Source organism: Amblyomma mixtum, chromosome 2 (genome assembly GCF_055824585.1).
Source record: "Amblyomma mixtum isolate Tamu chromosome 2, ASM5582458v1, whole genome shotgun sequence".
In the NCBI taxonomy this organism is placed as follows: domain Eukaryota; kingdom Metazoa; phylum Arthropoda; class Arachnida; order Ixodida; family Ixodidae; genus Amblyomma; species Amblyomma mixtum.
Genome location: NC_143013.1, coordinates 292,044,934 through 292,070,744, shown reverse-complemented (window position 1 = coordinate 292,070,744; position 25,811 = coordinate 292,044,934). Strand labels below are relative to the sequence as shown.

At 48.1% G+C, this 25,811-nt stretch overlaps 1 protein-coding gene across 1 annotated transcript; it reads left to right on the top strand.

Moving 5' to 3' along the window:
- Nucleotides 1-6,862: 6,862 nt before the first annotated feature.
- Nucleotides 6,863-25,080, top strand: LOC149364468 (Na(+)/citrate cotransporter-like). Its single transcript, XM_089574418.1, has 14 exons — nt 6,863-7,144; nt 10,042-10,187; nt 10,860-11,009; nt 13,496-13,611; nt 16,071-16,207; nt 17,305-17,389; nt 18,091-18,225; nt 18,851-18,967; nt 19,324-19,404; nt 19,507-19,614; nt 19,881-20,061; nt 20,773-20,934; nt 22,291-22,428; nt 24,669-25,080. Exons 1-14 carry the CDS (start codon nt 7,066-7,068, stop codon nt 24,813-24,815), a joined length of 1,782 nt encoding a protein of 593 aa, XP_089430544.1. The 5' UTR covers nt 6,863-7,065; the 3' UTR covers nt 24,816-25,080.
- Nucleotides 25,081-25,811: the final 731 nt, after the last annotated feature.

Genomic DNA, 25,811 nt, shown 5'->3' with positions numbered 1-25,811 from the left:
CAGCCCGTCGTCCGCCTGACGGCCTTCCACGGAGAAGGTGACTGCCTGGGTTTCGATGCGTCCGGCCTTTCCCAAAGCGACTCGGTCAGCCTCTTCCGCGAGGTGGCGTCGCTCCGACAGAAGCTCATGACTGACGGGATTGCGAATGGCGATGCAAAGCTGCAGAGGTGCGTGTGGCCAGGATTCATCTATATTATCGCTCTCGTTGTCGGACTCCATTATGTTTTTGATGCTTTGATGTTACACTTTTGTTCAGTCATGCTACAGGAGTAAAATCCATGTGCTTTTTATTCCAGCGCTGGAATACCGTAGCTCGCGTCATTGCGAGACGAGGCAAGCTGAGGAACGAGGTCGATGTATATCTTGTCAGCCCCGCCATGCGCGCACGACGGGGAGGGAAAAAAACGGTTGTAGTTAAAAGGCGTCCTTCTGTTCATTTTGATTTCATTCACTGACTCAGTGGTGTATGCACTAACAGCTTTTCTGCGACTCCACTGTTGATTTTATCGTATAAGTGCACGTTGGTAGTAGCAACTGACCGTTCGAGTGTGTGGCGAATCAGCTGTCGCCAGTGGTCTCAAAACAAGCGTTTAGATGCATGAAAAATTTATCACTCTGCTCTGGGTTACAATCCTTTGCAGAAGGGGTTGTCAGAGGCCAGGGGAGTGATGCGTTGGTGAGGGTAGAGGACGACTAGCAAGAGGTGAAGTTTCTGACTGCTAGGAGGTCTTGCGACATCATGTTTTCTTATCCCTGAGGGAATCGCAGCTAAAGATCCCGGATATCTAATTCAAGAGGCGAGGCCATGAATCACGAGGTCCAGTGAGGTCCTTGAGGCCATAAGTTCTATTGTCGGTATGGGCTGCGGCCGGCATGACTCGATACAGTATCAAATCCAGCACAAGCGGGCGCTGAAACTACGTCATCAACATTACCGGAAATTGGAGACAGGCGCTTCTAGTTACCTCGTCTGCCAACACGTGGCGCATGGCTTTGAAAATAGCGCATTGACAGCCTTCGTGACGTAGTAAAGAAATGACCGGGTGCCTTCCATTGAAGCGCTATAATTCGCCAGGCTTCGCGGTACTGGCTGGGAGCTGTCCAGAATTCCTGGTAATGTGTGACCAGCGACTTTGGACCATATTTCACTAAGAGTCAGAAAACCGCGATCCAGATTCTGCAAGCTGACATATTCCTTATACACTAACGCTGAAAAACATATTTGAAGAAAGAACCTCACTACACTTCCTGACATGCGAGGTCTTTCCAAGTCAACTCTGACTACTCAGGGCGACTACTGACTATAATGAGGGCGTGAGGAGCCTCAGGGCACAGGTTCAGTACAGAGACAAAATGCAAGACGCCCGTTTACCGAGCGATATTAGTGCACGTTAAAGAAAACCAGGGGGTCGAAATTAATCCGCAGCCCTTCACTACGCCGTCCTTCGTAGCCAGTGGGTCGCATTGGATCGCTAAACCCCGTATACTATATTTACTTCGCAGAATTCAGCCTAACCTCAGCTCACTGACTCTCTGCAACTTCCCAACTACCTGCAGTTGAGTTCCGATGAGGTCCGATGATATATATGCAGGTGTAATGTTGAAATTACCACTGCCCTTCCTCTCAATCCTCATCATATGCTCCTTCCTGGCGGAGCCATTGGCTTCATTAGGAATCATGTGGAACGTGGGTGGACCCGCAATGGAGCATGCGAGTACGGCTTTTACGATGAACTAGGGGCTCGTAATAAAGTTTTATTTTCTCCTTCCTCCTCCAAGGACTAGATCGAAGCGTTTCAGCGGTCGCGGAGCTCGGCCGTGTAGGACGAGGTCGCGGGATCGAATCCCGGCTGCAGCGACAGTGCTTCAATGGCGGTGAAATGCAGGAACGCCATTGTACCGTGAGATGTCATCATCATCATCAGTCTGAATACGCCCACTGCAGGACAAAGGACTCTCTCATATCCCTCCAATATCTCTCCAATTAACTTTGTCCCAATATCCCTCCAATTAACTTTGTCCTGTGCCAGCCTCGGCTACCATAAATCCCTGCAAAATTCTTGATCTCATCCGGTCACCTAACTTTCTGCCGCCCCGTTACGCTTGCATCCTCTCGGAATCCATCCCGTTACCCTTAGCGATGCCGGTTACCTTAACTTCGCATCACATGCCCTGCCCACGCCCATTTATCCCTTTTGATTTAAACTAGGGTGTCATTAACCAGGTTTTGCTCCCTGACCCACTCTGCCATCTTCCTGTCTCTTAACGTATACATCTATCATTTTTCTTTCCATAACTCGCTGCGTTGCCCTTGTTGGGCCCTTTTCGTTATCCTCCACGTTTCTGCCCCATATTTATATTCCCCAACCAATTCTTAGAGAATTTTTCCACTCGTGTGATCCTGACCTGCGTTCGCTACCCACTCTAAATAGACGTATTCCTTTACCATTTCTAGCGCTTCGCTGCCAATCGTAAACTGCTGTTCCCTTCCCAGACTGTCGAAGAGTACTTTAGTTTTTGGATATTAATTTTTAGACCTACCGTTCTGCTTTGCGTTTCATCCCCTTAGTGACTTAACAAGGCATTGTAATCATTGAATCGCAGATTACTATGGTATTCTCCATGTACTCATACCCCCATCTGTTCCCAGTCCGGATCTCTGAATACTTCATGTAAACAGGCTGTGGATAGCAATAGAGAGATCGTGTCGCTCTGCCTGCCTGGCACCCTTCCTTACTCTGCGATGTCGATGCATTTAATAACCCAGCCTTGTACTACAGCGCCTCTTTCTCTCTGCCTCATTTCACTACCATTCAGATCATTCACAGCGCGGTTCCGGCGTCTACCGAGCGCACGCATTTTAATGCAATAGCATTTGAGTCCACATTTCGCAAAAATGGCGGCACGTGTTACGACATCCACTGATTGACCGAAAGAGGTCCCGCGATCTTGCCGTGTCATCACAACTTTCCCACCAGGACAGTGGCAACCAGTCCATCAGATTGGGAGCAATCTGCTCTCCTTAGCAGGTTGGAATTAAATTAATGGTTGGCAGAGGGAGACGCCGCGTGACCTGGTGACGTCATCACAACCTGCTCACGGCAGAAAGATGAGCAAGAGGCTGAGGCTTGACAAAACTTTATTGCTCTGCTCATACGAGTAGGGCATTAAGGCAAGTTAGCTAGCGTGCCGCAGACCGTGGAGACCTTTGGCGACGCCAGCCCATTCGACGGCCTTGGACAGAACGTTGGGGTCATCACAGGACCTTAGCTTTACCCATGTTTCTTTAGAGGGACCAGGCAAGAGGTCTGCGGGAGGCTTACGGATTTTGAACGCCCAGGTATATGGCCGAAGTTATCTTTCTCACCACAAAAGCGGCAGGAGGGATTGATATTCTTACTGATTCATTTATGTTGTTTTGGTTGGGGAGGGTCCGCGTCTTTAGTGTTCACATGACCAGTTGTCTGGTCAGGGTTTTATGGGGTGGTGGGAGTGTTTTTCCTATTGCTTTGTAATGCGCAGTGAGTTACAAAGATAAGCAAGAGAAAGAAGAAAAAGAGAAGAGAAGGGACAGAAGCAAGAAAAAATGGCGGGAAAATCCCTTTTAGTCTGTTGTTGGCACATAAGCACCAAAGCAGCAACAATGGGGATATCTGAAGCTAACGAATTCCACTCTTAAGGTGCGTTGTGTGTCTCCAAGTTTTCGTCACTCACAAAGCATTTGCGTCCCTGCTTCGGCCGCAGATACCCCGAGACGTCCGAGCTGCACCCGCACGCGATGTTCGATGCATCGCACAGTGTGGTGCGCGTGCCGTCGGTGCTGTTCAACCACTCGGTGCCTATGAGCAGCTCGGCTTTCGCTCTCCACCTGTCTCGGTTTGCTGCGCGCTTCTATCAGGCGCTGGTGCGCGTGCTCTTCGACGACCCTTACGAGCACGAGGCGCCCCTGAGCGAGTACGGGGCGCTGGCACTTAACACGAGCGGGGTAGTCGGCGGGCTGCGAGAGTGCCTGCTGAGGGACGCACAGTCTGCCTACTCCGAATATGCGCTGTTTTCCGACGTTAATGACATCAAGAAGGATCTGCTGGACCATGCCACGGCCCTGGATTTCGCATTCAGGTATGGATCGATGCCGTTTTGTGACGTAGGCGCGAGTGCAGTGGCGCTCATGTCGCGTAATGGTGAGTATTCTGCGGCGTTGCCCGTAGCAGTCAGTTTTAGATCTCACTTGGACACCATGAATGAGGCCTTCATTAACAACCGCCGGGTGTATCTCAGGACACCCTGCGTATATAGCGCGACGTATATAGGGAGCGCGGTATGTAGAAAAAGACGTAAACAAAACATTCCAAAATTACCTCATTTCATAGCGTAACCACGAAGGCGCCCGTTTCTTACTCGCTGCCGAGTACCTTTAAGAACATAACAAGATAGGCAACGTAATTTCAAAGTTAATATCCATTTAAAGCGTCACGAAAAATTTGTGTTGTGATGCCGGTCGTATCGCCCACAATGTCTACGCGCTCAGACGACAGCGGAATGTTTCTCTGAGTCCCTCAAGCTTCTCGTGTGCTCCGAAATGCTGCTATATACGCTACTTCAACGAAGTTAGCGCAAAGACAGCTGGAGAGAGGAAAACGCCACTGGCTCTTCTAGCAATTTTCCATTCTGCTAGAAGCGCCAGTGTCCTGTTAAGTGTTTTCTTCCTCTGTCCCGTTGTCTTTGCGCTAATCTTGTTGTAGTTCCAACTAGCCCATTTCATTACCTTAGGTACATGGGCTCCACTTGCTCGCAGATACAGTGGTTAAAACTGCACAGCCTAGACAGGTGTTCTCTAAATACATAATACTAGGCACCTTTAGCATACAGTGTACCGTGTTACTGGTACCGGAGTACCGGGAGCCCGCGCGTAGCCAATGCGCATGCGCCAATCGCCTTGACGGCTCCAGATAACGTCAGGTACCGGGCAGCTGCCTGCAGCATCGGGACCAATCAGCGCGTGCTCAGCGGCGGTGGGTGGGCTTCCTGCTCTTCGGTAACGGTAACACGGTACACAGTATGCTAAAGGCGTCTACTAATACAGTTCTTCAAATACATAAGCTAACTACAGACCGTAGGAGACGAAGGCGAAGACGATCCCACGGCCGCCTCCAGCGTCAGCGAGCGCGTGCACGTGTGCCCCTTTGCGGCGGCGTACATCACATCAACCGTCATTTTGGGGTGCATACGCTGCCGGCGGGCTTGGACGCAGACCATGCTGCCCGATCTGGCTGACGCGAGCAGAAAGCATGCCAGTAAGGCAATTTTCTACCGTTTGCAACACAAGCCATCCTCGGAGAGAGGAGCGAAAACTTAAAACGACGTGCTTTTTGAAGATCCGTCATAGTTGTCTTGAACGAGCGCCCTCGGTCTGACAAGGTTATGTTTCCGGTGGATGGTGTGGCAGCGATACCTATCGTGCTGTCCACTGCGAAATTTCGCTAAAGCAAAGCTCTGACGTCATCTGCCCACGTATAACGCTTGTGGCAACGTCACCCAGGGCATTCCGGGAGCTGCTCCACGTGCGGCGCATCTGGGACATGGACATCCGCTACGAGGGGCTCGGGGACCTGTCGGCCGACCACCTCTTCTTCGTGTACTTCGCGCTGGACCACTGCGAGGTCATGGACGAGGTGCACGAGAAGACACGCGAATACGTACTCAGTCCCGCCCACGTGGTGAATCTGGCTGTCAGGAGCGTCCCGGCGTTCGGCGACACCTTCAGCTGCAGCGGGGACTCCGTGTCCTACCGTGATGGTGGGCCCATGTGCAAGTACGCTCTCTCAACGCGCGTCGTCACGCAGCCGCCGGGGCGGTGCTTATACTGCGTTAGCAGTATAACGCAGTATACAGCGTCAGCGGTGTAGTCGTTTTCGGTGAAAAAGCCATGGTATAGCTGTGTGCCCGTGCGAAACCTCTACCCCACCCTAGCGGACCGGAACGTATAGGGGTACCTTCCGGGCAACCATCGGTAAAAATGCACCTCCCACCTACGAGCCTCCACCCTCCATCCCCCTGAACCCTCCAGAAACTCCGCGCAGCATAAACCCACTCAGCAGGTCAACTGAAATGTGATGGCGAAATGAAATTCAAAGACGCGCAATGTGAAGGCGATCAATGTAAAAGAAAAATGTACAACAAATACCGCTAACGCAGACTTGTAGCTTCCTATCATATGATCGCCGGTGGATTTTTTAAAATGCGAAAGCTTTATATGTCCCATTAGCACAAAAGCCGGCGTCCGCCGTCTGCCGTCTATGGCACGAAATTCGGAGGATGTCAGAACGCCGGTGTAGTACGGCGTCACAACACATGTAAGCGAATATGTGTAGACATGAATGAAGAAACGTAACGTGCTGTGACATTTGAAATTTATGATTCATTACTCATGACTCAGTCAGTTTGCAACGTATCATGACTCAGCAGTTACGAGTAGCGAAGTTATGACTCATAGTCAAGACACATGACTCAACACTTTACTTCTGCAACGCAGCTTGACTCAGCAGTTTATAAGTAACGTAATATAAGGTGTATAGAGTTCGTACAAATACGGACCTCACAAAGACTTTTAGCCAAGCGCCAGAAAGAGTGCCAGATCGTGAAATTACCCTCTCCCTTTCCCTCCAGTCTGGAGTCTTATGCTTGCCTAGCAGAGCAGAACGTTGGGCCAGTTGGTGTAGCGACATATTGAAGAAAACTGCGCAGAATGACACAAGACGGAGGGAGGGACTCGCTCGTTTGTGTGTGCGTGTCTCTTCCTCCGTCTTGTGTTATTCTGCGCAGTTTTCTTATGCTTGTCCGACGGAATGATCTACTAGATTTGATGCTGCAAAGTACGGACGTCCTGTATGTTTGGTATGCGTCGAAAATAGCCGTTCCTCCTCGTAGACAATTCTTGCACATTTTGTAGAAATTGTTTGTGGCATTGTGCTGTATCGAGGTTTGATGAGCTATTTTCTATTCAAGTGATACACCTATGATGCAAAAAGACGCTGCCTTTTTATTTTGTCTTCGAACTGTTTCGCGATGCACAAGCAGGATTTTCAAAGACGAGGGCTCTCGGAGGCGGCGCGGTCGTTCCGGCGCTCACCACCGGCGCAAGAAGGTGGAGCACAAAGGCTTGGCCTCCATGCTGGACCCGCAGCTGGTGTTCGGCTAACATAGCAACGCGACAGCGGACGCACCGACGACGTCCCACGGCTGTCGTGCGCCGCTGTGTATACATACGGGTGGACAATGCGCTGTTAGACGACGCTACGTCACGTGCGCCCGACGGCAGCGTTCTGTGATGTTTCTTTTATTTCATCACTCTGTGCGGGCATGTCAGTGAGAAAAACTGGAAATGTAATGATTTTCGCGCAATTGTGCCAGCTAAACTGATACGTGCGCGTTATGAAGAAAAAAAAAAGTGCAGATTTACAATGGCGATGTATGCCACCGCGTACCATGCATTGGACAGCTTGTAGTTTTTTTTTTTTAGTATACGTACTGATTCTACGCTGTGAGCCATTACGAACTCATGAGCTTATTATAGTGTCCAAGATATGACTCTGTATTGGGCAGCATTGCCTTCAAAGTGAAGTGCTATACGACAATTGAGTAATCATTTATTAAAACACCATATGAACTTGATGTGTGAAGTGCTTTTGTAGCATGTGCGTACTGGCATTCTCTCTTGAGCGGAGCTTAACTTTCATTAATACAGATATATGGATCCTCGAAACGTAATATCTTGGTGAACAAACAACACATGCGGATTTCATAAAAAAACTTATCGGAACGGCCAAATATTAACGTGCCTCCGATTTTAACAAGAACGCGATTTTCATGTTAGCGAAATTGGAATAGGTACAATTTTAGTAGAATCCATAATCGACTTTTATGGATGTTTGGACGTACTCCTCGTTGCTCCCTTCACAGTTCTTGCACTACATGGCGGTACGGGCTTCGAAGTAACACTCGTAACGAGGAGATCTTAAGGGCAGCCGCCTTAGGCAAATTGAGGTAATGCAGGGCACCATTCACACTTGTGTGCGGTTCAACTGGCTAGCCTGGAAAGCGGTAAATCGAACTACAAATGCTCTTGTTGTATCGAACAAGGTTCTTGGTTTCAGATTACTCCGGGGCGACGCACTAACCGGAGCTTATCCTGCGCTGCCTACAGCTTGCGTGGTAATGCGGCTGTCATCGCGACCGAGCCGGGTAAACGGTGTGCGTTTTTTTTTTCAAGTGGACCCGAATCCATCACGAACCTGATTGTTTAGTGCGCTACCACTTATAGTGGCCATTCCCCTCATTTAGCCGTTATGTGTGTGTGTGCTTGTCGGTTTGAATTATACCTGTGCATATATACATTTTCCATTGCAAAGGATCCAGTTATCTGTCTTGTTTTTTTACTTCAATTTTCCCTATCACTAAACATTCCTCAAAGCTAGCTTTGCCTTCTTGAAAACTGCAATGACGACGCCAACATCTGGACCCCCCCCCCCCCACCCACCCACCCTCCTCATCCCTAACGTTCCTGTTGTGCTCGCCTCAGCGTTCGTTTAAGCAACGGCTTGTTTTGCCAATGTACGACTTGCCGCACGAAAGCGGTATCCTGTACACGATGTCACGAGGTTGGGATCTAAAATTGTTCTAGCAGTTCGTCCTTATCACCATCATCAAAAGACATTTCACACCGTCAGCCTGATGACCATTCATATCGTACCCCCTGCTTTTGATTTGTAGCTTCATAAACCCCCCAAGCGCCAATAAAGCGTTCAGTGGAAGTGTTCTGTCTCGTCCCTGCATATTACGCTATGGAACCTCATATAAATAATTACCCACTAGTCCGAGCCATCGCCGTTCTACATTAAATACCGGAACTCCTCAGATGAGAGTAATGAGGACTTGAAGCGGGCAACCGTCCACAAGAGAAAGGAAGTGCCGAACAGTCCTGCTCATCGAATGCGACACGAGTAAGTGCGCCGTCAGATTCATGAGAATTCCGCAGTTGCTCAGTACCCAAGATTAGGGGATGCATGCAGCGCGAAGCGGGGAGCACGAACAAAAATGTGGACAGGACTCGTTGAACAAGACCAAAAGCCCAAACCACGACTCTACGCACACGCGCCTGACCGGATGAACATGAGAAAATACAAGACCAGAAAACAGAAGACGCATATCTAACCGGATAGATGTCGCCGGGCTCTGCAAACTGAAAGGGCATCAGCCACAATAATGAGTCTGTATGTAACCTCGCTTTCAACCACGCCTGGTCTCCAGCAGGGGGCAAGGGTCAGCACCGACCTAAGAAGGAAAAAGAAGCCTTGTTTGCTGCCGCGTGAAGAACAAGGCATGAAGTAGAAGAAGAAGACTTTGAGGAAGAGGCCCCAGAGCACAGCGCCCACAGCTTACGGATCTTCCGAATAGGACACGGAACGGTGGCTGCGTTCCTTCGAGGTTCTGGCTGCACATTTGGTAACTACAACTCGGGTTTCAGTCGATACGACGCTCTTTTCCCCTCGAACGTCGTCGAGTCATCGCGTCAGGCCTAAGTTCGAGTGCATGTGTTCATCAACTAACCATTTGTGTGTCGCTCGCTACATACCGGGTAGTTCCTATCATTTCAGTCGCGCCTGCATCAAACCTAACGTCTCCTTTCAAGGTAAATGACCAGTTGATGGGGCATAACAAAGACAAGAAAGGGATCGGTAAGCTCATATCATTTGCACTGAACGGGGCCGTGTGCTCGCGATATGTATTCGAGCAGCAGCATCCACGGGTGCGTGGCGGAGCCTGGCGATGTAGCGAAATGATTCCTTCAAGTACGCCATCGCATTCTTCCTTCCGAAAGCAACCGAGGCAACCTCATTACCTTCCTAGTATTGATCAAAAAGCTTCACTTTTGATATGGTCACAGAGGAAGCAGGAAAAGAATGTTACGGCTGATAGTGTTAACATTAACGACCTGGAGAGGTCACAGCGAAAGGAATGACGCATCAATTGTGCCTTTTACAGAGTCTTCCCGTCTCCTCTCAGACCGAAGAAGAATCGGCATGCCCCGCTTCGCGAGGCTCAGCCAGGCGTCGAAGTTCTGGGCCCTGGTCTACATATTCGCCGTGCCCTTACTGCTTCTGCCGTTGCCGATCTACATGGGGAACAAGGTAACACATCCGACCGTATTTAGTTTTACACTGATATCAATGTAAGTGATTATAACTAGCAGCAGCATCTTTATATGGGGGTGGTGATAATTGTTATCTAACTAGCATCATCACCTATTTCGAGAAAATCCGTCTGCGCCCTGCTATCGCACATTCCTAAGAAATTTTAATTAAATGTGTGCTTGGGTTCACACATTTTGCGGGGATTGTGTTTCTGATAAAATGTGCAAAATTCGTGCGGGACAACCTCATATGGGCATAGCGGAAGCTACAAGAACAACACCGACGCAGCGCGGACAATGCTCGCAGTCACAATTTCTCTCTCGCGTTTATGCGCTATTCCTCTCTTTCATTTTGTACTCTTTGCGGCTCTTGTAGATGAAGACCTGATAAAGGGGGCATATAAATGTAAGCGACTTGAGAGGGTATACCCTTCAAACAAGAGACACCATGGATAATGGATGGCAAGCGATTGAAGTATACGCTAGAGGAGGTGTCAGGGAGAGCGTTTTAGTGCACCTTTTAGTTCGCCTTGTAGTGGTGGACTGGACTGTCAGGCTGCTCGTCAGAGCGATGATCGTGTTGGTGTTGGTGCGATACGAACAGGTCATTCTTTTCTGTCTTTGCGGACTTCGTTGGGGCAGAGTTTGCGCATGCGCGTGGTCTTCGCAGGCCGGCCTCAGCGCTTACGCCATGATGTGGATGGCGGCCTACTGGACGGCGGAGCCCATTCCACTGGCGGTCACGGCGCTCATGCCGCTGGTGCTGTTCCCGCTTTTCGGCATTCTGAGCACCGCCAAGACGACCACCCTGTACTTCAATGTGAGCGCTTTGTCCGGGGTGATGCACAGCCGTAGTGGACTATATATGTCTTTCCGCGGCATGTACGACCCAAAATATATCTACGCTCGCTCTCAGAGCTACCCCAGCAGTACAGCTGATCGGTACAGTATTGGAAATGTATTGAAAAGGCCGGTCTTACAAAGAACTAGAGAGAGAGTCCGTTTTGTTTTTTTTTTGTTCGTCGCTGAATAAAGTGTTACATCCGAGGAGGAAAATACATAATTAAGAACACCTGTCGGATTTATTGTTTCGGGTATTGTAGCATAGCCATGCCGTGCTCGCAGTAACGCCAGACCATGGAAAGCAGCAGCGTAGTCAGCAGAACCAAAAATGAATTTTTATTCACAGGTGTAGAGCGGCGATGCCCACACTGTGGGGAGACCTGTGATATCTTCCACATGGTGTGGGCATGTACTCAAAATCCCCACCTTCCCCCTTCCCCTACCCCTTCCAGAGAGGCATGGGAGACTGCCCTCCTCAACTGCTCCTCGCTTGAGTCCCAAAGGGCTCTGGTGAAACGGGCGAGAGACGGGGCCTCGTCATGCGGTGTCCCGGACTAGGGACGCCGACCATGTAGCGGGGCCACTCTGTGGCTCCCAAACTCTTTTTCACAATATAAAAGTTTTCACCACCACCACCACCGCCGCCGTGGCTCAGTGCTCGGCTGCTCACCCGAAAGACGCGGGTTCGATCCCGGCCGGGGCAGTTGAATTTCTTTGGAGGAGAAATTCTAGAGGCCCGTGTACTGTGCGATGTGAGTGCACGTTAAAGAACCCCAGGTGGTCGAAATTTCCGGAGCCCTCCACTACGGCGTCTCTCATAGCCTTAGTCACTTTGGGACGTTAACCCCATAAACCAAAACAAACCAAACAGCTTTAGAGCGTATTTATAAGCAGCCGAGTGGCAGGAAGATAGGAAGGAACACGTGTTAGTAGTGATAGTCCGAAGCACTGAAGGATCGCCAAGGCGATAAAAGGTTCGCGCACTTCGGAAACACACGTGAAGTTGCAACATTCCTTCCTCCTCAGAAATGAAAGCGTTGCACTGGCTTGCGTTCTCTCGTTTAGTGTCTCGGAGTTTGTTGGGCGACACCTGTATTCAACGGGGCTACCGGAATATCTGGTGCCGGAAAATCTGGAGAACCGGTGCCATTGCGCCGAGCAGTCATGCCTTCATCCGGGCTCACCGTTTCTGAATGCTGCAGTTGTGTTGCTTGGCCTGGCTCACTGTGATGTGTGGTGGCTGTAGTTACTGGCGGGTTATCCCCTAGTGCTTATGGTCGCGGGTGGATCTGGTCTACGTGCCGCTGGACGAATCCGTCCGATGTTTCCACGTCACCATTCTCGCTCCAGATGTCGCCTTCACATGGCCGGGCGTCCATTTGCTCTTCACCGCAATTGCGGGCATACACCTCACTTCCAGGTAGCGGCAGCCAGTTAGCGTTGTTCTCTTTTGGTCCCGGAAGTGTTGGGGGAAAGCATGTATCCAAGCCTGAGCGTGTTTGATAGCCCAAAAGCAGCTCTGCTGGGGATTTACCCGATTTTCGCGGAGTCCTCCGGTAGTTAAAAAGCAACCGTACTAAGTTCTCTTCCAGGTTTCCTTCCCTTATTTTTTGAAGGCCATCTTTTATAGTTCGCACCGACCTTTCCGCCGCACTATTAGACTGGGGGTGGTATGGAGCGCATCGAAGGTGCACAATGTTGTTGTTTGCCAAGAACGACGCGAAGTCTTGACTGGTAAACTGGGTCCCGTTGTCAGAAACGATCGTGCGAGGTATTCCAAACCTGCTCAAAATGTTAATTTTAGGGCTTGTCCCAGCTTCTAAAACCTCAGCGAAATTCGTATCTTTTACGTCATAGCACGATAACCTATCAATAACGCCCAACCTGAATTTGTCCTCAATGTCCATTACAGAACTGTTGCGGACTGTCGGAAGTATGCAGGCGCGCTCATATCGACAGTTCTGTAAAGGGCATTGAGGACAAATTCAGGTTGGGCGGTATTGATAAGTTATCGTGCTATTACGTAAAAGATACGAATTTCACTGAGGTTTTAGAGGCTGGGAAAAGCCCCAAAATTGAATGCAGCTGCCGCCATGGTTTCTTTTTTTCTAGAATAAAAATTAGGTGGGATTTTCCTTACGCGAGTGTACGCGAGAAACCAGGCAGTAAAAACGTAATAGAAACAATGCAGCTATGACACACCACCAGTACGGCTGAGAGGCAGTAGTTTATGACACCTGACATACTGATTAAACTGTTGCAGAACCCGGAAAACAAGTGCTTGTAGATGTCACCCCTACAGTTAATTTACTTAACATTTAATAATAAACGTTGTTCGGTTTGTGAATGTGCGCATCTCGACTGATAATTATACTGATGACCATCGTTTGCAGAGTTCCTATAACATAGGGGCGACTTGCTCCCTATTTTCACGAAACTCGCGCCTGCTGCTTCGCATCGCAGAACATCGGCTTCGTCCTGTTCGGATCGCTGGCGGTGGCCGCTGCTGTGGAGACGAGTCGCCTGCACCAGCGCTTGGCCCTCAAGTCGCTCCTGGGCATCGGAACCAGCACCCGGAGGTGATGAGCTGCGGTTCTGAAAAAAAAAAAAAAGCGTTAGACTCACTAGCGTGAAATGTTTAGAGCTGTACAAAGGTCACATAATCTCATAGAAACCAATCAGGCACAGGGCTGGCTGGCGTATCCGAGAGTACCGGACGGCGTTGTAATTGAATAAATGACGAGGCAGGGTGTACAGAAACGTGACAACAATGTTATTTCTTTTTTTGCTTTGGCCCAACGTTTATACCAGGTGTCCCAGCTAAATGTAACCAAGCTTTTAAAAAACACGGGGTGTCCTAGCCGTCTGTAACTAAATGAGGGTTCTTGAGAGTCGCGTGACCTAGTGTGCAGTATTTTTTTAATTCTTCAAGGTTGACTAATTAGTTAAGGTTAATTAACTAACTTTTTAATTATTGACTTGAGGAACAAAGTGTCAATGGAAAAGTGGTAGATCGCTTTGAGAAACAGCTTTCTGAGACATTTGCCGCAAAGTAATATTTACGCAAAGTAGTTTTTTTACCGGCCTTTAACAATAACCCGCACAGTAAGAAAAAGCTACCGTGTGACAACTGTGCCACTTCAACGTCCCAAGACGCGCCTTAAAGAATAAAATCCGTTTTTTCTGAAGCCCTCTCCTCCATGAGACTTTGGGTGCACATTGGGGCAGAGAAGTGAGCGAGCAGCTGGTCACGTGACAACTTTCTTTTAAGGCCAATAAATGAAGCTACGTAAATCGTAACTTGACGGAAACAGCACTACTAGCGGTTTTTCGAGGCGGTCTAAAACTTTTTCATGGACACTTTCTTCCTGAAGTGAATAATTAAAAAGTGAGCTAATTAAACTAAATTAATTAAATAACTTTGAAGAGCGAAACAATACTCAAGATAGGCCACACGACTATGAACAACCCTCAGTGGGTTTCACTGGACTAGGACACTTCGCCTTTTTTAAAAGTTTGGTTACATTTAGCTGGGACACCCGGTATAATTTTCTTAATATTCTGTTTGTTTATGTTTGTGAAACATATCAAATGAGCTTCGGAATAACATTTTTCTAACCTTAATTTAGCATTCAAACAGTATACGCGAAACTTTTGAAAGAACGATAACGTAATCTCCACCACTCTCGCCACTTATGATCTGACGCGCCAACACTCGCAAGGAACTGGTGTAATAAGGGTGACATGCGCTACATTATACCACCAAGGACACATGCAACTCACACACACACACACCTCCTAACGGATAGCGCGGCTTCAAGCTTATAAAGCCAGCCGTGAAGGATGTCATATGTGTTAAAGTAGAATGGATGACATGCGAAGTTTTCTTGGGGAAATTTCGGCCTGTGCATGTAATTTGTGGCAGGCAAAATCTCAGGTGTTTCACTGCAAATTTCTGCTAGGTGCAAAAAAGTCATTAGTGCAAAAACAGTTCTGCGACAGAATGCTTGAAAATACTGAGAATGCTGTTTTGTGGTTATAATATGAGCATTTTATTAACATTAGAATTTAGTACTATTATTTCATATTAATAGCACTAAAATTACATTTCGTACACAGAAGAAGCTGAATTTTAACGTTATATAATTTTTACCGTACAACAGACGTTATTAGTTAATTTTTAGCAATAGCCTAACTTTCCAATGCAACACGTAACGTTACTGAAACGTACTCAATTTTGGAACATTATTCTAATGTTTGGTGCTGCCTGGGAAATCGCAAACGATGTTCGTTCCATGGCTGATCACCTTAGGGCTCTTTTTTATAAAAGCTGTACGTGTTTCTTTTCGCCCTCTCTGTCCTCAACGGGAGGGAAAGGAAGCCGGTTTGAATCCACTGTAAAGACCGCACAAGCAATGTATACTCCTGCCTGCTGATGTCTCCGTAATTGTGTGGCCATGCTACAATGTAAATTGTTCGTAACGCGGAAAAAAAAAATTAACTCCATATCTATTGAGCAAAGTACGAGCATTAAACAGCCTTAATGTGCGCACGAGGGAAACGCTCCATAGGGTTATCCATATAACTTATAAGCCTACAACTTTTTCGAAATAAAGCCTAGAGCTCGGTCGTCAGTTGTTATGCATTTCAGCCAAAAAGCATTTCATTGTCTTGCTCCCCGGCGTTTACAGATTTAACAATGTAACCTTGAGTGCCGGGATGGGGGTTGACATGGCATGGTCTACTAATGGTCATGGGCAGCAGTCTTCCCAAAGGATATTGCCAGAGATGGCATTCATGCGTGCATCGCGAGTAACTTCTGCTGAATTTGTCCGCTTTCTGTCCATCATTGCATCATGGAGAACCTTCTAGTCAGCTTTAAACACGGCCTTGCACCACTAAATGTGTGTATATTGAAGTGTCCCGATCCAATCCGACAGAGAGCATGACACACCCGTAGGGTGTCACGCGTAGTCGCGATGAATGTCTTGGAAATATTCCCGGCACAACACTAATTCCGCTTTGGTCTGCGTTCCAGGCTCTTGCTGGGTTTCATGCTGGTGACCATGTTCATGTCCATGTGGATCCCCAACACCGCTTCGGCGTCCATCATGGCGCCCATAGTGGTGGCTGTTCTCAACCAAGTGCACGGAAGTGGAAGGAGTCCGTCCGAAGGTTCGCCACTGTCCACATGTTTCTATCATTGCGAGTTCATACAGCAAATTTGCGAAGTTAGGAAAGACCAGAAGGCTCTTCAGTCCTCGGGTCTTTTTATGGGTGAGGGTATACGAGTTGAAAAGAAAGGTTCCGCTCCGGGTACCTCTCATACGTATATACCTCTTCCCATTTCTCTGGGGTAAACTAATCTAGTTGATCATTGCGGGGAGTGTCAATCCTGTTTTCCGTCATTGCATTGTACTGACATTTTGTACGAACACCCCGACCAGTTGACCAGGGAAATCATCGAGGCGTATAATATGGCAAAGAAAGCAAGATTGTGTCAGCAAACGATCCCTGCTCCTGCGTGACTGTGAGGTTGCATATCTGGATATCACTTAGTAGCACGTGCGTTCTGGTTTTGGTGTTTTTTGTTTGTTTCCTTTTATAAGCGTGTTTCCTGTGATTAAACTTTAGTTGAGAGTTGGCGCTTGTTCCTGTGTATTCTTCCTTTCGTCCCCGTTTGTTCGCGCTGTTTTTTGCATAATGTATCAGCAACTTGCCCGCTTAGCTATCCTTAAACTTTAGGCTGGTTTCAGCGTGAAACTGTAGCTGGGGCGAATCCTAAATCAACGTACGGAACGTCGGTCAGTCAAGCACAACCGAAAATAAAGTTTATGAGCTTTGTGAACCCGACCACATGATGATTCATCGTGTAGACCGATGAACAAAGCTGTCCGTTTCTAAGTTCGGTTCTTCATTCGCCGACGCCAGTGAATTCTGACAAAGAACAATAGTTACCGAGACGATAGGTAGTTGGTTCGCTTCGTTAAGAACTTGATCTTATATGTATACAGGTTTGCAAGGGGTACTAAGTTGCTGTGGGGGCAGTAATATTGCTACTCCAAGTTTAAGAGTCTTTGGAAGCTTACAGATTCTTGGTACTTATCTTGATTTGTTTCTTTGTCCTTCATTACGCAAGCTTAACAGCGCGATACATTCAGGATATTAAAGGAGTATGTCTGTCCCAAAGAAAGTGGCGTAATGAACCAAGGTGGTCAGAGGTAATTTACTTGCTCTCTTTCACGTTCCTGCTTGGTTCTCCAATCTTGCAGAGACCGTCTACGACCCCTCGACGGAACCATCGGAGCGAAGCGCGGAAGGCGGAGAGATTCCTGCGGACGAAATGGCCGCCTTGGAGTGAGTATTTCACGAGACAGGAAAGTACATGGTTTAAACGACAGGTCTATGCACATTGTAACAGAATAATGACAAGGACGCCACACTGCATATCTTCCGTTGGTGCCTGCTTCCAATTCAGTGCAGCATAATAAGGAATTTCGGGTAGTAGAAAATGCTCTCTCATTGACAAAGGCCTTGTTAGCAAAGGGGAAGCCAGAGAGTGCAGAACCATTTTATCCAATCCACAATAATCGCCGATCACACTCTGCCGCTAAAGAGGTCAACAATCATTTTTGCATACTCCTCATTGGTGGCTTCCAATGCTTATTTAAATCTATGAACACGCTATGAACACGGATGCGTGGTAGCAATATATAGCTTGGCAAGTTAATTGGAAGAGTCAGGAATTTGTAGTCTGTCAGCACCGCGAAATTATTTTTGTTTTCAGGACTTTGTTATTTCTGCACCAGCTACTTAAGCTTGGTCTATATTCGACACCTGTTACTGCCAGGTCGAGAAGAGCTATGTATAAAGGAGTTAAAGCGTGTTTTGCAGCTGCTCGTCAGACGACAGGACTATCATGCGCTGGTATGATAGTTCTAGTGGCACGTATTGTACTCTGTGTACAGCCTAAGCAAGACAGCAGCCGTACTGAGCTGAAGCTGGAGTGTGTATAGGCTGTATACCGGCGGTCGAGTCACGTCTGCGTGCCTGCGCAGGGCGCAACACGAAATCCGTGTCAGCCATATGCGCCAAGCGATGCTCCTGGCCGTCGCCTACGCCGCGAACATCGGAGGCACGGGCTCCCTCATCGGAACGCCACCCAACCTGATCCTCCAAGCGGAGTACGCCAAGTGAGTGATTAGACCTAATGCATCTAGGGTCACCCTTAGTCTGTTGTTCTCCAATATTTCCCCTCAGTTTATCGCCTCATTTATATCCAGCAGGAGAAAAATAAAATCGCTATCGCTATTCAAACTGTTGCACATGGGTGCAGGTTTATACTTTAGAGCGCTTACGCGCAACGAAACAGTCTAAAACTCTCGAACGACGAGTTGTGGTATGTGTTGACGACATTTACAGAGGCATTTTTGGACTTTTTGAGGTGTCAGAAGAGGAGCATGACCCATGCAAAACTGTGAAAATTAAGGCGTTTCTATCCCTAACCAACCCGTGAGTGACGCCAATATGCACCGCAGTGCGGCTTTCGAGCGGCTGCATTAATTTTTTTTTTTCATGGGTTAAGTCTCACTGATAATGTATGTCGATGCTAGGGCTATATTTTATTAAAGTGCCATATTTGATAGCGGCTCAGCAGTCTGTCGTCAGTGACATCACAGTAAATTAGCATGATACGCAGGCACATATCAAAATGTAAGTCGCTGTCAAGCTAATAACCTGCTTGGAATAATATTGACTTCTTTACGGTGAACATGTACAAAGGATGCTCCTGTAATCTCAAAGTCCACGTTCACGCAGGCTCTTCCAGCAGGACGACGTCAGCTTTCTTTCGTGGATGGCGTACAACATTCCGCCCATGCTGATGTGCACCATGCTGGCCTGGCTTTACATACAGCGGAAGGTGGCGAGGCTGATGTGAGTATTCGGCAGCATTCTCCCCACCCTGTGATTCATTAGCTCGTATTTCGAGCCCAGCTGGGATCTTTGTAATAACACATAATTTCTTATAAATTTCACTTGTGTAACCTGCCATGTACCGCATGACTCGACGAGCGACATTGCAGGAGCGACCTCTCAACGCGCTCCACATAGTTTATAGATGTTTCTATTTTATTGAAATAGTAGTTGCTGTTCGGAGTAGCCGGCGGGCTATCATGGATCACCATCGCACAGGCTTTGTGCGTATGCAAATTCTTGGAAACGCGGTTTCAGGCCATGCAGACAACTCTGCCAGTAGTACCAGTGTGGTGATGCACATTCGGTGCTTGCAGGCCGAGGGGTAGCGAAGAGGCTATTCGCGAGCGAGTCAAGCTGGAGCTCTTGCGCCGCTACCATCAGCTCGGGCCAATGACGTGAGTCGACCTTCCGCATGCCACCGTTGTTTCAATCAGGAACGATCAGTTCCTGCTGTGTATGACTCAAGTGGCACCACTCGTACACGTTTCTGTCAGCAGGTTCCACCAATCCGCCGTGCTGGCCCTGATGAGCTTCATGATACTCCTGTGGCTCACGCAAAACCCCCGCTTTGTGCCAGGCTGGTCCAGCTTGTTTCCCTATGGCAAGTGAGTGCAGCATAGTGCGTTTGTGCGGACACCAGTTAGTGTGGCACATCTCTGTGGGCTCCTGAAGCGTCCGTGATGGCAGGCAATGGTGCACTTGTGTACACTGTGCGATAGAGCTGTCTCTAAGAACGTAGATTTTGCAAGTCTCTAAAGCCTGGATTCCATATACCTGCATCAAACGTGCTCTCAGCGTATTGCTAAGCCTCGCCAGATATTGAAGCCGACACTCAGGAGGTTGCCTGGGTTCCGTGCATTGAATATGCCAGGCAAATCCTGTCCTCGGTACCCGCGGTGCTGGTCAGCATCCTGCTGTTCGTGGTGCCCAAGGAGCCCAAGCGAGGCCTGCAGAGCAAAGGACTGCTCACCTGGGAAGAGGCCAGTGTCAAGATCCATTGGGGCACCATATTCATCATCTGCGGTGGCATGACTCTGGCCGAAGCATCCATGGCAAGTGTGGCGCGTGTCAGCATTTACTGCGAACAGCACAGTCGCTGCTGTTTGATCCTGTAACGAGTGGAACCGAACCTAGCCAGGAAGGTATAATATCTTTTACATAAATATCTTGTTATAAATTGATCAAATGTTTAGGGGAATCCCCTAGGGGGAGTAGATTTGTAATAAGTGAGTAATTACTCATTGACATCCACCCAAGCGCAGCCATACGGCTACAAAGGAAAGCTATACAGCTTCCTCAGAAACTTCGCAGTTAAAGAAAAGTTCGTCCTGGTCCAGGGTTCGAACCCGGGACCACCGCTTCACCGGAGCAGTCACTCTACCAATTGAGCTAACCGGGACGGTAAGCTTATGGCAGGCAAGCTTATGGTCCGTTGTTATAAATTGTTATAAATATCTTGTGCATAGACTCGCAGGAATTCAAAAAAGCATTTTGCATCCACTGCTGTCATCAAAGCCTAGAATGATATGTGGAACGACTGCAAGCAGTTTTTTTGGTACGTAGAATTCAAAAATGCTGATTAACTCTGTTGCAGCACCATGATATCTCGTAAAATGTGCTTGTGAATGAATGCGAATCCTTATTTAGGCTTTGCGGTCGTGAGAAGGACCACAGTCTTTCTCGTAGTAGCACCAGTTGTGGCGCATGTAGTGAGCGCGTAAATGTGTCAGCGCTGAGCATCACGTGTAATCTCGTGGCTGCAGGATTCGGGCTTGTCCGCCGTGCTGGTGCTCAAAATGCGCGCCCTGAACGCGATGCCTAGCTTCCTGGTGGTGGGCGTCCTGTGCTTCTTCGCCTCCATGCTGACCGAGGTCACCAGCAACACGGCCATCACCGCCATCATGCTGCCCATCATATTCGAGATGGTCAGTGCGTCGTCCATCGAGATGATCGCTATATGTACACGAAGTAGGCGGGAGAGATTACAGCTTCTCTTGATCGCCCTTAGAAGCTAATCCGTTTATCTTGATTGCAGCTTTCTATATTTGCCTGCAGCTCGCGCGATATCTGGCTCACGTACACTGCACTTTCCTTTCAAGGAATATACAAAGGTTAAAAAAATTGTTTTGTTCGCATAAAACAAACAAAATGTTTAGGTAAACGATATTCCCACTTTTCGATCGTTAGTTTAATGTATTTAGAGGAAACCCTCCAGGTGTAGCAGATTTCAAATAGCGAGTAATAACCCAGCATCATAGGCTGGCAACTTTGTTGGGCCAGTTACCTGCGAGAAGTTTAGAAGCTCAAGTGTGCTCTCAATCGAAAGCCCGGTCAGAACATGCACAAGCTCTCCCAACAGCCTGCCATTCTTGAGTATACCGCAAACATCACTACATGTGCTGGCGCCCAGCATCTTTACGTCGCACAATAGATAAAATTGACAATTAGTGCAAAAACCGGGCTATATTAATTCGACAGGCTTATTTGTAGAGGATTTTGTGTTTGGAAACGACGTAAAACATTCCACGGAATCAAATAATTAATCGATTACACACCGCTTTGGCGAGGCTTATATAATATCTTACTAGGCCAAGTGTGTGTGCACAAAAATGCAGGCAGGGTGGCAGTGCAGCATTTTTCTTTGTGCAGAGCACAACTTTGCTAATTAATGCCTGATGGGCTGAGTTCCCACCTATATGAAATTCCGCGTCGCGTTTTCGTAAAACGTCCTCCGCACATTTTAGTAAGAAGCTTAAGGTTAATAGAGCGTTCGGAACCGTACTGACTCCTTAACACTGCAGACGTGCCACATGAATAATTGTATAGCTTCACCTGTTGCAAGGCGAAGTTTTGCAAAATGAAAGCAAGACGACAAAGGCGTGTTAACTTGCGAACACAGCTGCGTAGATTCTTCAACATGACCGCTGGGCGTGCTTTGGTTCCCGTTTTGGTTCTTAACTGCGCCTTTCGGTGTGTAACATCGTCGCAGGAGATACGGACTGTACAGTCGTCCACAGACCTGTCTAGAGCACTCCGAAATCCGTGCCGTCTGCGCTCCGCAGCGCGCAGAGTGACGTCTAGCGGCGGCGCCTGGTTCGAGATGGCGCATCTTTGTGTGTCGTTTGAGCATCAGGCATGAGCTATCTCGAACCAGGAGCCGCCGCTAGACGTCACTCTTCGCGCTGCGGTGCGCAGACGGCACGGATTTCCGAGTGCTCTAGACAGGTCTGTGGACGATTGTATACTTTAAACGCAAGCGTGTGCCGCGCACATGGTCGCAGGCCGTGGCGCTGGAAGTGCACCCTCTCTACTTCGCCATACCCGTGGTGATCGCCTGTTCGTTCTCCTTCATGCTGCCTGCGGCGACGCCACCCAACGCCATCGTCTACGAGATGGGCAACTTCAAGATCAGGGATATGGTGCGTAACTACCGCTGATCTCGCGTCTTCAGGGACACTGTATAGGACCAACTGATGTTGACGTATGTCGACTAACTGCCACGTTTTCATGACAGAGAGGCGACTTTTACTGGAAACACAGGTTTCATAAGCTAAAAAGGAGATAAAAAATTTGAAATTGAAATGAACATATCACTCCTGTGCACCGTTTTCTCAAAATATTTTGAGCTGATGCCACGTGAATAACCTGGATCTCCGAGGCTAGACCACAGCGCCATTCACCTACAGGCAGCGATCACGGAATCCATAATGGCTTTGACCTCGTCATCAGCATGACGAGTTTGAAATCAATGGCGGGTAAAAAATATTCATTTGATCTCGAAATTTCTCGGCAATAAATGTCTTGCTGCCGAACGAGCGTCCAAAAAGCCGCGAAATGCCAATCAACTGAATTTCGCTAAAAACATAACTTTGACTCAGCTGTCCTCAGTATCTCTTTATTAGATCTTATTTGCACTGCTCAACATCGTTTAGACGTTAACGTCCACGTAGACTAGAAGACAGCCATTTTCGTAAAGTGGTTGTACTATTTGTGCGTAGAACAATGTTTGATTTGTACCGCAGGATACCTTCACATGTACAGCTCTCCAATCTTTTAGTGATATCATGAGAGTGTTGACCGGACGGTCGTCAGCGTCCCGTGAAGAACTGTCGTGGTGAAACGGACGAAAGTACGCGCACGCGCACAGAGCATCGTCGTCTGCTCGGCTTTTCCGCGGACGCGACACAACGCTCGTTGCTCGTCTGCTCGCTTCCCACTCTGTGCGCATGCGCGTACTCTCGTCCCTTTCGCCACTGCGGTCCTAACACTGCAGTACTGCAACGGACATCCAGTCGAAGCTTGCGCGGTATTACTAGAAAAAAACACTCGAGCGACACTCGGCGTGGCGAGGGCGTGGCGTGTCTGACTCGGTATACAAGAGGCACGAGCTCGATTGCCATCTCACCCCGATTTTCTTTTCAGAACAATTTATTTATTACCTTCTTACATGTCGTAATAACGTTTGAGTCACGTTGCGACCTTATATTCACAGTTTGTGTGATGTTTTAAATAATTTTCAAATGCGCCGCTCCGCGTGTGACGTCACTGCATCTTGGACCAATCAGCATTTTCTCGCACGCCGCCGGCCATAGAGTTTCTTACTATCACCTAGAGGAAAAGCTGGCGGCGCTGCACTTCAGCCACCATGGACGCTCAAAGCATCATGGGGCGGTGAGCTACTTGTTGCGGAACAGTCGCATTTTTTTGAGAACATGGAGTGGCACTACTAAGATGTTTCATTCTGAAAACGGTGTTCGTGTGTGCGCAGACGACTTTCGCGTGAACGCAGTGTGCAAAAGCCATAGTAGTAAAAACGCAACGACACACGACGCCAATAAAAGGTTTCACTTTAACGAAATGCCATTAAAAAACCTCTTAAAGTATCTAAGCAACAATATCTTTTTTGAAAACATATTTACTTTTCAAAATGCGCCTGTTAATTACGAAATATTAGTTTTGGTAGTGTTCATTACATGCCCAATAGGAAAGCTAGCCATGTCTTATTTTGGGCAAACTTTGCATTTACATGCTTTTCTGCTCGTTTGTTGCAATTTACAGACAGGATATTGAATGTTAGGACATTCGTAGTTATCGAACAGCTTTATTTTTCTATTATTTTGTGGCCAAAAGTTGTAGTTCTGCAGTCGGTAGCTCACCGCCCCATGATGCTTTGAGCGCCCATGGTGGCTGAAGTGGTCTCGAGGGGTCTCCATGCACACTCCCATAGACTGGTTGCGAGCTTTACCTCTCGGTAATAGTAAGAAACTCTATGCCTGCAACGGCCATCCAGTCGAAGCTTCGCGCGGTATTACTAGAAAAACGCTCGAGGGACACTGCGTGGCGAGGGCGTGGCGCGTCTGACTCGGTATCCAAGAGGCACGAGCTCGATTCCCATCTCACCCCGCTTTTTTTTTCCAAAACAATTTATTTAGTTTACCTTGTTACATGTCCTAATAACGTTTGAGTCACGTTGAGACCTTATATTCACAGTTTATGTGATGTTTTATTTACTTTTCAAATACGCCGCTCCGCGTGTGACGTCACTGCCTCTTGGACCAATCCGCATTTTCTCGCTCGCCGCCGGCGACGCCGGGTTCTCTGCTGAACTGGTCTTAAAAATGGAGAGCTGTAAGCTGCATTTGTCTTTCCTGGTTTACAGGCCGCGCCTGGCTTCGCTATGAACATGGTGTGCGTGGCAGTGGAGCTAATAGCCATCCACACCTTGGGCCCCCTGGTGTTCGGCTTGCACAACTTCCCCGCTTGGGCAACGCTGGACAAGAACTCTACTGGTTCCCGCGCCGACTGAAGACATGTCGAGGGGGCGGCCGGCTGTCCGCTTCCAGGGGGGCCTTGCAATAATGGGGTCGGGATTTATTGCGCTGGTGACACTTCATGCGCGGAGGAACTTCGTGCAGCGGCAGTGGGCCATCGAAGTGGCACCCTGTCGAATGTTTTGACCCGCGGGCTTTACATTTTCTTTCTTTTTATGTTTGTGCGGGGATGTTATGTCACTCCTCTTAACCTCCGGATTCTAAATCTTTTGTACTATACATATCCGTGCATCTAATCACTTTGCCACTATAACGGGCCCAACTATCTTTAATTAAGTGTTTTCCTAATGAAGGGAAGGGCTTTTAATTAAGACGTGTGCTGTTTGTAATAAGGCATTTTGAATCAGTTGGAAGCTCCCTTTAATGGCTCATTAATTTACCGCTATTGCTTTACCGTAAACGAGAAGTATATGTTCCTTGTTGACCTGTTCGATCAAAAAGTTGATTTTTGCATAGAAAACTGGAGTATCTGTTCTCGCTTCGGCGAGCGCGGCTTCGGCCGCTTCTTTTTGAGCAGCGTCCGCTCCGGCGGACGCAGTTGTTGCTGCGACGCGCGTCTTTTTTTCCCTTTTTCTCTTTCCTCTGATCTTTTAACTCTCCTCTATCTGCACGTGGCAGCGGTGGTGGCTTGGCTCGAGCCAGTAGCAGGCCCGTGCAAATTCCTCTTCATCCTTCTCTCAGTCACAACAACAACAACAACAAACGCACATAAACCGGTTCTAACTTCACTTGCGAAATGCATAATCTTCATATTGTTGCTTGCATGTGCCAGGCATTGTGTAGCGTCCTAGTGGGAATATGGTATGTACGGTTAATAAGTATTAATAATGCACGCCCTACGAATAAACGACGCCCATAATTTTAACGAGTGAAGAATGTTGATATGTATAAAGTTGCTTGTTTTGCCATGAGTCGTCGTGCAAGACAGTGAGACGCGGGGTGAGGAACGGAGGGCTATGCGGCATGAGCGG

Coding starts and splice junctions, on each gene's coding strand:
- LOC149364468 (XM_089574418.1), top strand. CDS start 7,066: ATGCACAAGCAGGATTTTCAAAGACGAGGGCTCTCGGAGGCGGCGCGG. Junction 11,010..13,495: donor CGACCACCCTGTACTTCAAT/GTGAGCGCTTTG, acceptor TTCGCATCGCAG/AACATCGGCTTCGTCCTGTT. Junction 18,226..18,850: donor CTCCAAGCGGAGTACGCCAA/GTGAGTGATTAG, acceptor ACGTTCACGCAG/GCTCTTCCAGCAGGACGACG.